The 13,808-nt window shown below is 40.4% G+C and overlaps 1 protein-coding gene across 3 annotated transcripts in view; it reads left to right on the top strand.

The window, feature by feature from the left end:
* Positions 1-1,254: 1,254 nt before the first annotated feature.
* The window catches only part of ZFR (zinc finger RNA binding protein), an 80,881-nt gene continuing 68,327 nt past the window's right edge, over positions 1,255-13,808 (top strand). For all 3 annotated transcript variants that reach the window (XR_003521987.1, XM_027605044.1, XM_027605045.1), the window contains exons 1-2: positions 1,255-1,393; positions 1,693-1,792. Coding sequence is in view for 2 of the 3 variants with exons in the window: in XM_027605044.1 (XP_027460845.1) it covers positions 1,357-1,393; positions 1,693-1,792 (137 nt within the window). In the remaining variant the exon portion in view is untranslated. The remainder of the gene's footprint in view (positions 1,394-1,692; positions 1,793-13,808) is intronic.

The raw sequence follows: 13,808 nt of genomic DNA on the forward strand, positions 1-13,808 counted from the left end.
ATTGGATGGAGAGATTACTTAAATAAACTTTTTTAAAAAAATGGTTAGATTATTTTTTTAAATAAATAAGTAAATAAATAAACATTGAGGAGAGGCCAGTAGCAGAGGGTATGGGGGCATGGGCATGGAGATGAGGAGGAGGTGAAATGGAGCACTTATGCATTGATGGGAGGTAAGGTGGAAGGAAGCAGTCAACAAGAAGAGGGACTGGACTGTAAGAGGAAAGAGAGTGGTTGGAAATGAACTGGGAAAGTAAAGAGAGAAGAGCGAGAAAGCAGAGGGAAGAAAGAAATGCTTGCATGAGGGAGAGTATTCTTGCGTCCTTACCATGAAAGATCTGGCCTCCTTACCAGGGACCTTTCTGAAGATCCTATCTCCTTACCACTCAACTCCAGCCACAACTAACTTCCTTGCTGCTCTTGAGCACTCTGGCTTTAGGACCCTCGATTTGCTGTCCTTCCTCCAGGTATCGACCAGGCTAGTCCCTCACTTCCTTTAAGTCTCAGCTCAGGTGATTGCTGTATCCACACTCTACATAAAACAGCACCTCGCTCCTATCTTTCCTAGGCTTTACTCTTAAAGCTGCAATCACCAGCTCCTATACTATTTGGTCATTACCTGACACCCTCCTTCTCCCTCCCCAGAAGGTAAATTCCATGTGTGCAAGGGACTTCATTTTCTTCGCTGATGTATCTCCAGGACCTAGCCTGACACTGCCAGGGGGTGGGGGTGGGGGGTTGCTCAACACACGTTGAAGGACTCGAGGAGTGGGTGCAGGTGGGGGAGAGGGTGTTGGGGAGGGGTGTTTGGGGGTGTGCTTCCAGCCCAACAGACTAGCATTCTTTTTCTCTCTTCCCCTGTCTTTCCCTCCCCAATTATGAGACTAGAAACAAGAAGCAGGAATGAGGCAAATAAGGAAGCATGCAAATTAGTCCAGCTCAAATTCTAATTTAAAAGTGCACGAGCGAGAAGGACTGAAAGGTAGAGAACATTGCACCACGCAAAAATGAGAGAGTGAAAAGTAAGAGAAGGCTAACAGACGTCACTCTCTCTGGTCATTCTCCCTGATCCCCCCAAGGCAGGGCGAGGCGCTCCTGGCACTCTCCTCTATAGCCCCTGTTGTGGCGCCTTGTCACTACCACGTTGAAGGCGTCCAGACCCGCCTCGGCCGAGGCCCGGCACGCGCCAGCCGGAGCCGCGAAGGCGGCCGGGACTACAGCTCCCAGGGTGCCGAGCGCGGGGGGCGCCTGCGCAGTGCGACGGGAGGCGGCGGTCTGTTCTCCGCTGAGGAGGAGCGGGGCAGAGGAGGGAGGCAGTGGGTGAGAGTTCAGAGTTCAGCAGCAGCAGCCCGAGCCCATGATTCCCATATGCCCTGTAGTTTCTTTCACCTATGGTGAGTATAATGTACCCCGCCGAGGTCCCTGCCCGGCCCCTTCCCCGACGCGGGGCCGCGGGGAGGCGCGGGGGTTGGGGCTGGCTCCGGGGAGGAGGCGGCGGCCGCCACCGGGGCGTGCGAGTGAGTGAGGGAGTGCGAGGCGGGAGGGGGGAGGCGGCGCGGCCGCGGCCCCGGTCCGGGCCCGGCGAGGGCGACTTCTCACAGCTCCTCTCTCTCTCCCTTTCCCTCCCTCGGCGTCTCTGCCCCACCGCACCTCTCCTCCCGCCATGGGACCCGACTCTCCATGCCCGCCGCAGTGCCCAGCCGGCTGGGGGAAGATGCCAAAATGGCGACCGGCAACTACTTTGGATTCACCCACAGCGGGGCGGCGGCGGCGGCGGCTGCGGCCCAGTATAGGTAACGGCTCCCCGCCCTCTCCCTTCTTTCCCCGTGCTCGCTCTTCCGCCCGGATCCCGTCGACACGACGCCCCCGCGCCGGCCCCCGCCCGGCGGCCCCGAGCCTCGGCCCGAGGCGGGCCGGGCCCCGCGGCCTCTCCCGCCCCGCCCGGCCCCGCGGCAGGCAGCGGCCCCCGCTGGGGGCGGGAGCGAGGGACGGCCGCGGTGTTGGGACGTGGAGGGCCGCCCGGGCTTTCGGCGGCCCCGCAGCCAAAATGGCCTCCCGCGGCCTCGGAGCCCAGCCGCCACCCCCGCCCGGCCGGCTGAGGGAGGGAGCCGCGGCCGAGGCTCGGATCTCCCCCCAGTCTCCGCCCCGCCTGTCCAGTCCCCACCTCTAATCGCCCTCCCACTTGGGGAATGGAGAGGGTGGGCGAAGGGGAGTGCCGGAGCGCGCTGCCCCCCGGCCTCTTCCGCGACGCCTCCCGTGCGCCCGTCTCCGCCCGGTGCTGCGGCCCCCAGAGCCCAGATAACGTGTCGTTTTCTCGGGTACTTCTCCTTCGGCTCCTCCTGCCCCTCCGCTCGAGTCCTGCGAAACAAACTGCGGGTGTCACTACATTCATTGGGTTCCTTTAGTTTTTCCTTCGGGGAGAGATGTAAACATACCAACCACCTGTGAATTTGTAGTTTGTAGACTGGAAAAGATGTGCGAAGTTTCTAGTACTGATAAATGAATCCTCGGCCTTGTTCTAACCATGGAGTTTAGGCTGGGGGTGATGGGGGCGGTAATAATTCCCCTTGGCGGGTCTTTCTCCTGGGGCGTGGGGGTGGGGGGAGGTGCAAGTGAGATTATACTGATTTACTGTGATGCATCCTATGAAATCTCCACGTTAAGGGAAGCTCTAATTTGTAGCTCATTATACATCTTATCAAAAGAGAAAAACACGTTAGATTTTTTTTTTTTTTTTTTGTGGTCGTTGTTGCTTTTGAGTCAGAGACATTCTCTTCAGATTCAGAGCATAAACCTACAGGGTTCCTAAGTGACAAGCTTTTTATAGAGAGGGAGATTATATTAGGTATCTGTGTGTTAACTATTTGGTTAAACCCAGGTAATTTTTTCATCTCATTAACTTCAAGCGTTGGGTTGTGTAATGGAAAGGGCATCATCACTGGGAATCAGAAGACCTGGCTTCCCTGTCGTTTTTGCTCTTGATTTTATGACGTTGGGGACATACTTATTTGGGCTTTCATTTTCCTCATCTGTAAAATGAGGTATTGGGCTATCTTCTTGGGTAAAAACCTGTAATTCTGAGAAAGTTGCCGTATTTCATGGATTTCTGAGATGCCATTTATTTGTAAAGAGTGACGTTATTTTATGTATCATTAAAAAAAATTGCTGCCAATTAAAATATACAATGCTTAAGACCCCATTGATTTTAAGAGCTGTTAAAATGTGTGTGCAATATATTTACAAAATTGGTATTAAATTTTTATAATTGTTTTAAATGTCTTGAATGCATGTGGCATTTTTTACATGTTTTATCTTGAGACATATTCCAGAAAAAGGACGGAGATGACAAATTATTGGGGCAGAATCTTGGGGCTTTTCAGATATTAAATTCTTTGTTTATAAGTATGATAATTAAACTAACAAAGTGGCAGTTACTTTGATAAAACCTTTTAGAGCCAGTAATTTTTGTGGGGAGAGAAAAAAAATCAAGCCATTTTCTTTTTCTGGGAAACAAGATAGCTAATCAGCATCTGTGCTATAAATCCTGTGCTACCAAGTACTATGTGTTCTAGACAAAGCTGTATTTAACCATTAAAAATGTGACTTGTTTCACACAGTATTTTTTGTTGTTACTGTGGGCAGAGTGATAAATTTTAGGATTTTTTACTTAAAATATAGTGGGTTCTTTGGCAGTTTTGAAGTATTTTTTCTAGTGCATTTCTACAGACAAAAATGGGGGAGGAAGTGCCAACTTAAAGATACTTAATTTTTTTGACAAAATAGTTGCATGTATGTAATTTATTCTAGTATAGAAAACTAGTACAGAATTTCTGTATCTAATTTCTTCTTTGGCTTTGAATCTCCTCAAGTTTCAGTAAACTGTAACAGTCATCCAAATTCCTAAATTGCTTGTTTATGTGTATGTCTAATGAGGAAAGACTAGTCTTTGGACTATACTTATTTATGCATAGGTATGTATAGCAAAATCGTTAATATGCTCTGTCCTTTTGTATAGATACAGTACATGGAAAGTTATTTGCTTTTAATGGGAAGAAATCAGGACTAATAATGCTAATACTTTGGCTCAAGGAAGATAAGTAGCAATAATAAAAGGATATGCAAAGAATGCTGTGATGATGCTTATTTTTCTTCTGTCTAGAAATCTCTATAATGTAACTTTTAGGAAGACCAAGGCTTACTTTGCAAGTTTTTTGTTGCTGTTGTTTGTGGGTTTTGTTTAATTTAAAGGATGCAAACTTGGGGAAATTTTAAGCATTTACAAGTGGATTGATAAGAGTGGTTGCTACACCTGTCGTTGAATACAGATAACTGAAACTAACCTAAATCTTCATTGCATTCTGGTTCTTAGTTTTCTTGGTTATAGCTATGTAAAGCTATAAATTCTGCTACTTCTAACTGCTAACCTCTAGATAAACTAAGTTTTTCATTTGTATAATGCATATTAAATATTTTTGTGATAAGCATTTACTTAGTCTTTGTGCTGCATGTTCCATCAGCTACTGAATATTTTTCTTCCTTTTTGTATATTTTTAAGTCAAGTAAATAAACCTACTATGCCCATTTACCACTCTAGCAAATGCAATCTTTTCACTTTCTGACCTTTCATGTGCTTTTTCCCCTTGGAAATGAGGAAATCAAAATATTTTTAAAGTATTTGTATGTGTTTATGTGTGTGTTTTTGTGGTAGAATTAATTTGTGGGGCACAGGACGGAGCAGATCTCAAGTATAGTGAAAAAATAGGATGGCTTCGCAGCAGAAAGGGGACTTGGTTGGGTAGGTAACCTACTTTAGTTAGAGTTACCTTTTTTGTTTGAGAAGATAGGCTTACGGATAAATCTAATTTTGTAAACTTGGGAAAAAGTATTTCAACGTGGGGTAGCAAAGAATGTGGGGAAAGATAATCCTCAGTAGAAAAAAAGCTTTCTGATAGTTTCATAGGCTCAAAATCATTTTTTTTCACTCCTTCATTGGAGGTGATACAGAAGTTCTCATAGGTATTTACTTGTAGAAAGGAATTTGTGGCATACACAAATATATGTATATGTAATATAAAGTAATCCATTATATTCCACTGTTAATAGGACATAAACATTTTTTTGAGTTTTAAACAGCCAGTTTCCCTTTAATTGTTGCTTAGAAAAGCCTTGGACATATCAATTTCTTGTCATCTATCTAATCAAGCTTCTTGTCTGTTACCTGGATAACCTAAATCTTTAGATTGTGCTTAATTAAACTAATTTTCTTTGTCCTATATATAACTTAGTGTATCATTGAATAACTTCAATAAAGTTAGCTATTTGAAAAAATCATTTGGCAAATTTTTTTTTAACCCTTCTTATATCTAGTATTTATTGAATTCAAAGGCTTTACGGTAGAGATTGTATAAAGATGCAAAATAATTACCCCCATATTCTTAGAGTCTTAGCAAGTATTGTTAAATGGTAAATATTTTAAGTGGATCGTGGCCGTTTGCCGGACATTAGTTTAAGCATCTGCTAGGAAGGCATCTCATCTCATCCACTGATTCTTGAGATATCTTTAGTATGTCTGTTCCTAAAGGATAATTATCTCTTCACTTCACTGAAATAAATGACTTGGGTAGGATGATTAGCTGGTGAATTTTCCTTTTTTCTCCTTCTCTTCCTTTTTTACTTATTTTGAATGTAGTGTTAAAACTATGTCTTGAGGAAAGAATTAAGAGTAACACTAGTAAGGTAGAAAAGGAGTAATCACTAACTGAGAAGGTGAAAAACCAGGTGAACAGGTTGTTGAAACCAATCATGGTGATGGAAATTTACTGGCTCTACAAAAAAGAAATTCTGCAACTGCCAGTTATATCAGCTTTCATTGTTGAATCAGATCTTGGGATTCATATTGCATGAATGAGTTTGAAATAATGAAAATGTTCTAAAAGGATTGCTGCTGTTACATTGATGATATTTCCTGTCTATGTTATTAATAGCCTTAAGAGTAGTTGTGAGCCAAAATATTCTCATATAGAATGTTTAAGGTGTAATATTTATGCTTTTGTAAACGGCTTTACAATATACTGTCAGGGGAAGAGCATAGATTTGGAGCTTGTTAGATTTGAATCCCAGCTCTATTTGATCAGTCACTTGGCCAAATCATTTCATTTTTCTGAGACTTCCCTCGATTAACCTTCCTTCAGGTAAAGATTATATATAAAACCTTCTTCCCTAGTACCTGATTTTTCAGGAGGCATTTTACCAATGTTAGTTTTCTATAAAGTATAGGTATTTGAATAATACTGTAAGGATTTTAAAGGAATTCCTTAGTTGATGTCTTTCATATACTTTATATAGAGAACTTTCTAATCTCAAGGTAAAATGTTTTAAAAGTAGGTACTTGAATATCAATTGATAGGTCTCAATTTCCATGTCAGTTTAATGGGGAAGGAAGGAAGTTTTTTATTTGCAAGCAGCAGACAAAAATAAGAGAAATAATAAGCATTCAGCAAATTTTCTGGATCTAAGATCCTGCAAAAATTGCTAACATTACTGTTTCAGCAATACTGAGTTAATAAAATTTCAAATTAAATCTTGTTTTTATATAGCCACAAAACCTATTAAGTAGAAATAAAACTAATGAGATATGCAGAACGCTTAAGAAAAAAATACATTAGGATATAAAGCCCATAAAAGAAGACATAAATAAATGAGGATGGGCTGGGTTTGTGGAGTGAAAAAAATCAATACCATCAAGTTATCAATTTTCTAAGTAATCTGTAGATTTAATGTAATTCCAATAAAAATCGCAACAGGTTTTTTTGGGATAACTGGATCATAAGAGATTCTAATGTTGGTAATGAAGATAGTATTTGTCCAAGAGTAAGACTTGTCCAAAAGACTTGTAAGATACGACAAGGAAGGTCTTGTGTTATCACATACCCAAACTTTGTTCAACAGGAGCATGTGGTGTTGTACAGGGATAGACAAATAGATCACTGGATTAAAATAGAGATCCCAGGGGCGCCTGGGTGTCTCAGTTGTTAAGCATCTGCCATAGGCTCAGGTCATGATCCCAGGGTCCTGGGATCGAGCCCCACATCGGGCTCCCTGGGAGGCCTGCTTCTCCCTCTGCCATTCCCCCTGCTTGTGTTCCCTCTTTCTGTGTCTGTCTCTGTCAGATAAATAAATAAAATCTTGGAAGAGAGATTCCAGAGATAGAATTATGCTTATGAGCGGTTGGATTATAATGTATAGCTGTTTAAATAGAGATATTTGTAAAACCAGCCAAATTATTTTTCAGAAGTACACCATCAGGTTAGCCGGAAGACAAAGCCTTGGGCTTGTAAGTGTAGTAGTAATTGACAGAGTATGTTAGAATTACTTAGATACATGATTAAAGGTATGGAGTGCACCTACTGTGCTCAGTCATAAATTGTCCTTGGCACTCTTCCCTCATAATTAGGGTCACTGTTTGGAGTATAGCATTTCTGAGTGTTGTGTGAAAGCTGTGTGCAGTACAGCTCTTTAATTCATGCTTGTAGAGGACAAATTTGTGAAATAAAGATTACATTGGGCTTTTTGTTTTAATATAAGTCTTCTCATATAAATATGTATGATAAAATACACTTTTAGGAAGTAACACATGGTATTTAATGAGCATCTACAATATGTGCAGTCCCTACACTCAGGAGTTTACACTTCTGTGAGATGGGAGTGGGGACAGATATACCTGCAAATAACCATGCCATGATAATGATCATACCTGAATTTTAATGAAATACTAAAATGGGGAATTGGAGAATTCTGACTATGGAGTTTGAGGTACGCTTCATGGTCTTTCACTCTGAAAATTGAGAGAAGATCATTTTATTATTTTTTAAAGCATTTTATTTTATTTTTTAAGATTTTATTTATTGGAAAGAGCATAAGCAGGGGGAGCAGCAGTGGGAGAGGAAGAAAGCAGGCTCCCTGATGATCAGGAAACCTGACATGGGGCTCCCTCCCTGGGATCATAACCTGAGCCAAAGGCAGACGCTTAACAGACTGAGCCACCCAGGTGGGGGCTTACTTTTTTGATAGGAAAAATAATACAAAAGCCTTTTATTTTTTTTTTAAGATTTTATTTATTTATTTGACAGACACAGTGAGAGAGGGAACACAAGCTGGGGGAGTTGGAGAGGGAGAAGCAGGCTTCCTGCCCAGCAGGGAGCCCAGTGTGGGGCTCGATCCCAGGACCCTGGGATCATGACCTGAGCCGAAGGCAGACAGATGCTTAACGACTGAGCCACCCAGGCGCCCCTACAAAAGCCTTTTTTTTTTTTTTAAGATTTTGTTTATTTATTTGACAGAGACACAGTGAGAGAGGAAACACAAGCAGGGGGAGTGGGAGAGGGAGAAGCAGACTTCCCGCCGAGCAGGGAGCCCGATGTGAGGCTCGATCCCAGGACCCCGGGATCATGACCCGAGCTGAAGGCAGACGCTCAACGACTGAGCCACCCAGGCACCACCTACAAAAGCCTTTTAAACAATAATCATATAGTTGAGGGCAAAGAATGCTGTGATTTGTGAAGATGGCTTTGTAGCTTCTCTCACTCCTACCCACCCCAAACCATTTTTTTTTTACTATAAACAGAATGCTCATCATAAAATGTAAATTCAGCACAACACTCTTCCGCTTAAAATATTCACTGGCTGTCCATTACTTTCAGAATGTCTGGTTATCCTAGCTTTAAGAATTTCAGGATCTTATTTTACACATTTATAATTCCTTATCCACATTTATGAAATCAAAATACTTCTGAAAATACTCCTAGTAAGGTTGTAAAACGTTTGACAATAAAAACTGACCTTAAGTGTCAGGAGGCCATTTTTAGTTTTGTTTTTCATCTCACTTAGTGTGAGTGTTCCTATCTTTCCTGGAGAAATTTTTCTTGAGTTCAGAAAGTTATAGGGCACTTTGGTTTAATCAACTTATGGTATTTATCAGCTTTTATTGTACCCAAACGTTTGTGAGTTTTTTGGTGTGTGATTTTTTTTGTTTTCTGGGTTTTTTTTTTTTTTTGAGTACTTTTATTTACAAATAGTTAAAAGGATTGACATTTCATGACTTTTTCTTCCTCAGAGGTCTTCCAAAGAAAATCTGCTTAGTTTTAAAAGTGGAATAAAATTCATTTTATCTTGCAATTACTATATGGATCCATTGGATCCTTTTTATAAGTCTAAAATTTACCATAGGGATTTTATTTTTTCCTATCTTGAAACATTTTGCTATTTCATCTTCCTAGGAATTATTTCCTCTTGTCGCTTACTGCCAGCCACTCTAAAAAAGACTGATACAGGCGCCTGGGTGGCTCAGTCGTTAAGCATCTGTCTTCGTTAAGCATCTGCCTTCGGCTCAGGTCATGATCCCAGGGTCCTGGGATTGAGCCCCGCGTCGGGCTCCCTGCTTGGTGGGAAGCCTGCTTCTTCTCCCTCTCCCATTCCCCCTAGCTTGTATTCCTTCTCTCGCTGTCTCTCTCCCTGTCAAATAAAATCTTTAAAAAAGAAAAAAAAGACTAATACAATAGGAAAATGGAGGAATGTTGGAATCACCTAGAAGGGTGGTATAATAGTGAGATAATTGGAAGATATTGCATTGCCCAAATTTTTGCATCTTTTTTTTTTTTTTTTTTAAGATTTTATTTATTCGAGAGAGAGAGCACGAGCAGGTTGAGCGGCAGAGGGAGAAGCAGACTCCCCACCAAGCGGGAAGCCTGGTGCTAGGCTCAATCCTGGGACTCCAGGATCATGACCTGAGCTGAAGGCAGATGCTTAACCAACTGAGCCACCCAGTCGCCCAGTTTTTGCATCTTTGAAGATGGTATGAAAAAAAGTAGAGACACTGCCTTTATAATTAGCTTTTAGTTTTTTCCTTCAGCAAAGTTGAGGATTCCAAATTGTCCATACTCTGTCCATATTGGTAAAGAAGAAAACACGGGAAGATGTTTGACAATTATTAGATAAAAAACAATGTAAATAACAGCATTGCTCTAGACTAATGATGGTAGTGAAATTGATTGTAAAAGCAAAATCTCAGACTAAAAATCTTCAGATACAGTGTCCTAACTGAATTTTTTTTTTTAACTGAGGAATCAGTGAGTGAAAGATAAAGTTTTTCAAAGGATAAGAAAGTAAATGTGTGTTTATCCACTCAATCAATAGGAATGACTTCATTATGTAATAATACTCCATGACAAGATCTTGAACATCTCAATTTGCTCAAAGTGTATCTGGCAGCATTCTTTCCTCTTTTGTGATGCTTGTGCACCAAAATTTACTTCATATAATTCATTAGTGGACAGATGCTGAAGGCAGGTATGTATTCAAAGATAATTGGGAGGAAATCGATGGTGTAGAAAGGAAAAGATTGATTATATTGACCATTCCAAACTTAAAATTGAAAATGTTTTGCAATTATGGAGCAAAGAAGATGACTGTCTCTCAAAACCATCAGATGTTTTTTGTGTGGTTTTTTTTTTTTCCTATTTATTTGACAGAGAGAGAGTGCACACAAGAGCACACAAGCGGGGAGAGGGAGAGGGAGAGAGAGAAGCTGAGCAGAGAGCCTGATGCAGGCTTGATCCCAGGACTCTGGGATCATGACCTGAGCTGGAAGGCAGACGCTTAACCACTGAGCCACCCAGCCGCCCCAAGCCATCAAATGTTTTTAAAAATTTTGTAAGCATTGTGTTTTGACAGTTCAAGTGCAAAAAGAAGAACCAGAAGTAATGATAAGGTAGAACTCGTTAGAGATATATATGAAATCTGCAATCAGCATTTATGAGATAGAAATGTTCCAGGTTCATGCATAAAAGTTGATTAGCAGTTCTGTTCAGAGAACATGGTTTGTTTTAAAACCAGGAGCATATGGAATAAAAATTTGGGTCTGTTGCTGCTTTTAAGAATTCTGATAATTTTTTTTTATTATTATCCCTTATACTTGTGCAAATAATTTGTCAAATGACTTCAAAAATACAAAAGTGCAAAAGGTCCAGTGGACCCAGGTGTAAATGGTAATGGCTCTTTCTTGGTATACTGTGAGTTACAGATCCCAAGAAAACAGTTTTCATATTACATTTAACCACTCCCTGCCCCAGTAGTAGTCTACTAGTGTAACGTGTTAGTAAAAGTTGTAGGATTGGTTATTTTCTTCTAAAATTCTATGATACAATTATTTTAATAGTATTGTAAAGGTAATGGGAGCATGATACATAATATCAAGTGTACAGAATAAAGATGGTTTGTCTTTGGGGTGATTCTGTGAGGAAGTTTAATTTTGCATCTTTGTGAACACTATGAAATATTAAATGTAATTTAAAGAAAATCTGTCCATAATTTGGTAGATACACAAGATGCCATAATTTGACCTGGAAAATAGAAAAGTCCAACAATGTTGAACATTCAGTTTGGACTAATGAAAAGATCAAATTGTATTTTGTATGCCATGAAAAGGAAAAAAGTGTTTGCCTATCAGTTACTTTGCCATTTTATCCAAAATTGAAAATAATGCACACACACAGAGAGTATGTTTTCCAGGGGAGAAAAAACACATCCAATAATGTGAGTGACAGAAGCAGTCTACATTTTCTTGATCGAGACTTTTTCTCATTCTTTTTATAAGGTCAGAATGAAGATTCTGCTTCTGTTTTATAGTAGCTTCTCTAGAAATTTAGCATGAATATTTCACGTATTCTAAAGTTAATCATTATCTTTACTTTCCTAAACAATGTGAGGACTTAAAATGCTTTAACTTTAATCAGTCCTCTCCTGATTTTTGTGCTGTTATGTATAGTATTTCAGATTTTAACCCCACAACCAGTCATTTTTGAATACTGTTATTTTATATAGTCAGTGATTAAGTTTACCTTCATATTTACCACTTTTTTAACATGACATTTATTCATTCTGAGATCATTTTCATTCTTCCTAAAGGAAATCTTTAAGAATGTCCTTTAATATGGGTCTACTAGTAATAGTTTTTGATTTGTTTTAATCTCACTTCCTTATTTTGAGAAGTCCTCACTTAGTCTCTGTAGGCACTTTTTTTTTCCCCCCGCAGTGCTTCTCTTTGTCTTTGTTGGGGCTTTCAAATTAATCTTTCATTAATTTTGGGAAATCTCAGACTTTTTTTTTAGATGTGTTTCCTCTATTCTTTTTCTCCATTTGCAACTCTACTTAGATGTAACTTAGCACTTTTTATTCTATCCTCATCTTTTAACCTCTAATAATTTTCATCTCTTTGTCTCTGTGTGCATAATGAGGAATTGTGGAGATACTTTCGAGTTCACTCATTTTTTTGTCAGCCATGTCTAATCAGTTATGTAATGCCTTTCTGAGTTTCTGATTATAATTTTTATATACTGTATTTCATTTTTTGTGAGGTCTGTTCTTTTAAAAATAAAAATTCATCTGGTGGTTTTTTTTATCAACTTCTTGGTCCTTGGTATTAGTTCTGATAGTCTAATCTTTTACCTTTCCTTTTTTTTTTTTTTTTTTTTAAGTAGGCTCCACACCCAGTGCAGAGCCCAATGCAGGGTTGAACTCAAAACCCCGAGATCAAGACCTGAGCTGAGGGTACCTGGGTGGCTCAGTCAATTAAGCATCCAACTATTGGTTTTGGCTCAGTCATGAGATTGAGCCCCGCATGGGCTCCATGCTGAGGAGTCTGCTTGAGATCCTCTCCCTCTGCCCCTTCCTCTCTCTCTCTCTCTCAAATAAGTAAAATCTTAAAAAAAAAAAACTGAGCTAAGATTAAGAGTCAGGCGCTTAGTGGACTGAGCCACCCAGGCGTCACTCTTTTACCTTTTTAAGTATACTTATTTTATATTTTATAGTCAATAATTCTAATACTTACAGTCTTTTCAAATTTTTTATTCTGCAAACTCCTGCTTTTAGTAATTTGTTTTCTTATGGTATTTGTTGTGATGTTTTTATTGAGCTCTCCTGTTTGTTAGAACATTGTAGCATTTAGAGAGGAAAATACGTTTTATGGCATCTGAAAGCACTATCATCTCAGGGATATATTAAACTAACTACTTAGCTTCGAGTTTTCTTAGATAAGGTGAATTCCAGAACCCAAACCTAGGGGAAGACTGGCTTGTCATAAAGAATTGTCAGGGGAGGGGTGCTTGGGGGGTTCAGTCGGTAAGCTCCTGAACCTTTGGTTCAGGTCATGATCTCAGGGTCATGAGGTGGAACCCCCCATGGAGCCTGCTTAGGATTCTCTCCCTCTCTCCCTCTCTCTCTGCCCCACCCCTCCACCCCATGCCCACACACTGCTCTCTCACTCAAAAAAGAAAAAAAAAATTATTAAGGGAGACTTCTCTCCCCTTTACCCAGAGCCAAGGCTGAGCTAGGAAAGTTTCTTCTACAGTTTTCCCTTACAAGGGAAAATGGACTTTTTTCTAGTTCACCTTCTGTGCTGGTTTCTTGTGGGAGTCCCAGAGTTCTAGGCCATTGCTTCCTAATACCTTTCTTGTCTGCTGTCACAGAAAATGATATTTGTGCACAGCACACTAGGTAAAGTGGGAGATTTTGAGCCCTGGATAGGGATATTGCAGTTGTAGGCAACAGACCTGGGGCTCTGACCATGTGCACTGCTCATTTTCCCTGAGAACTGTTTCACTGTTACAGAATAGAAGAAAATGTTTTTGTTTAAAGGTGTAAAGAGCAGGGAAATGAATGATGAATCAAAGTTAATGCTCTTTATCATAAAATGGTAGCTCTTGAAGCTTATGGTTTTGAGACCCCTAAAGCAGTTATAATTATTGAAGACCCAAA

This window comes from Zalophus californianus, chromosome 5 (assembly GCF_009762305.2).
Source record: "Zalophus californianus isolate mZalCal1 chromosome 5, mZalCal1.pri.v2, whole genome shotgun sequence".
NCBI lineage: Eukaryota > Metazoa > Chordata > Mammalia > Carnivora > Otariidae > Zalophus > Zalophus californianus.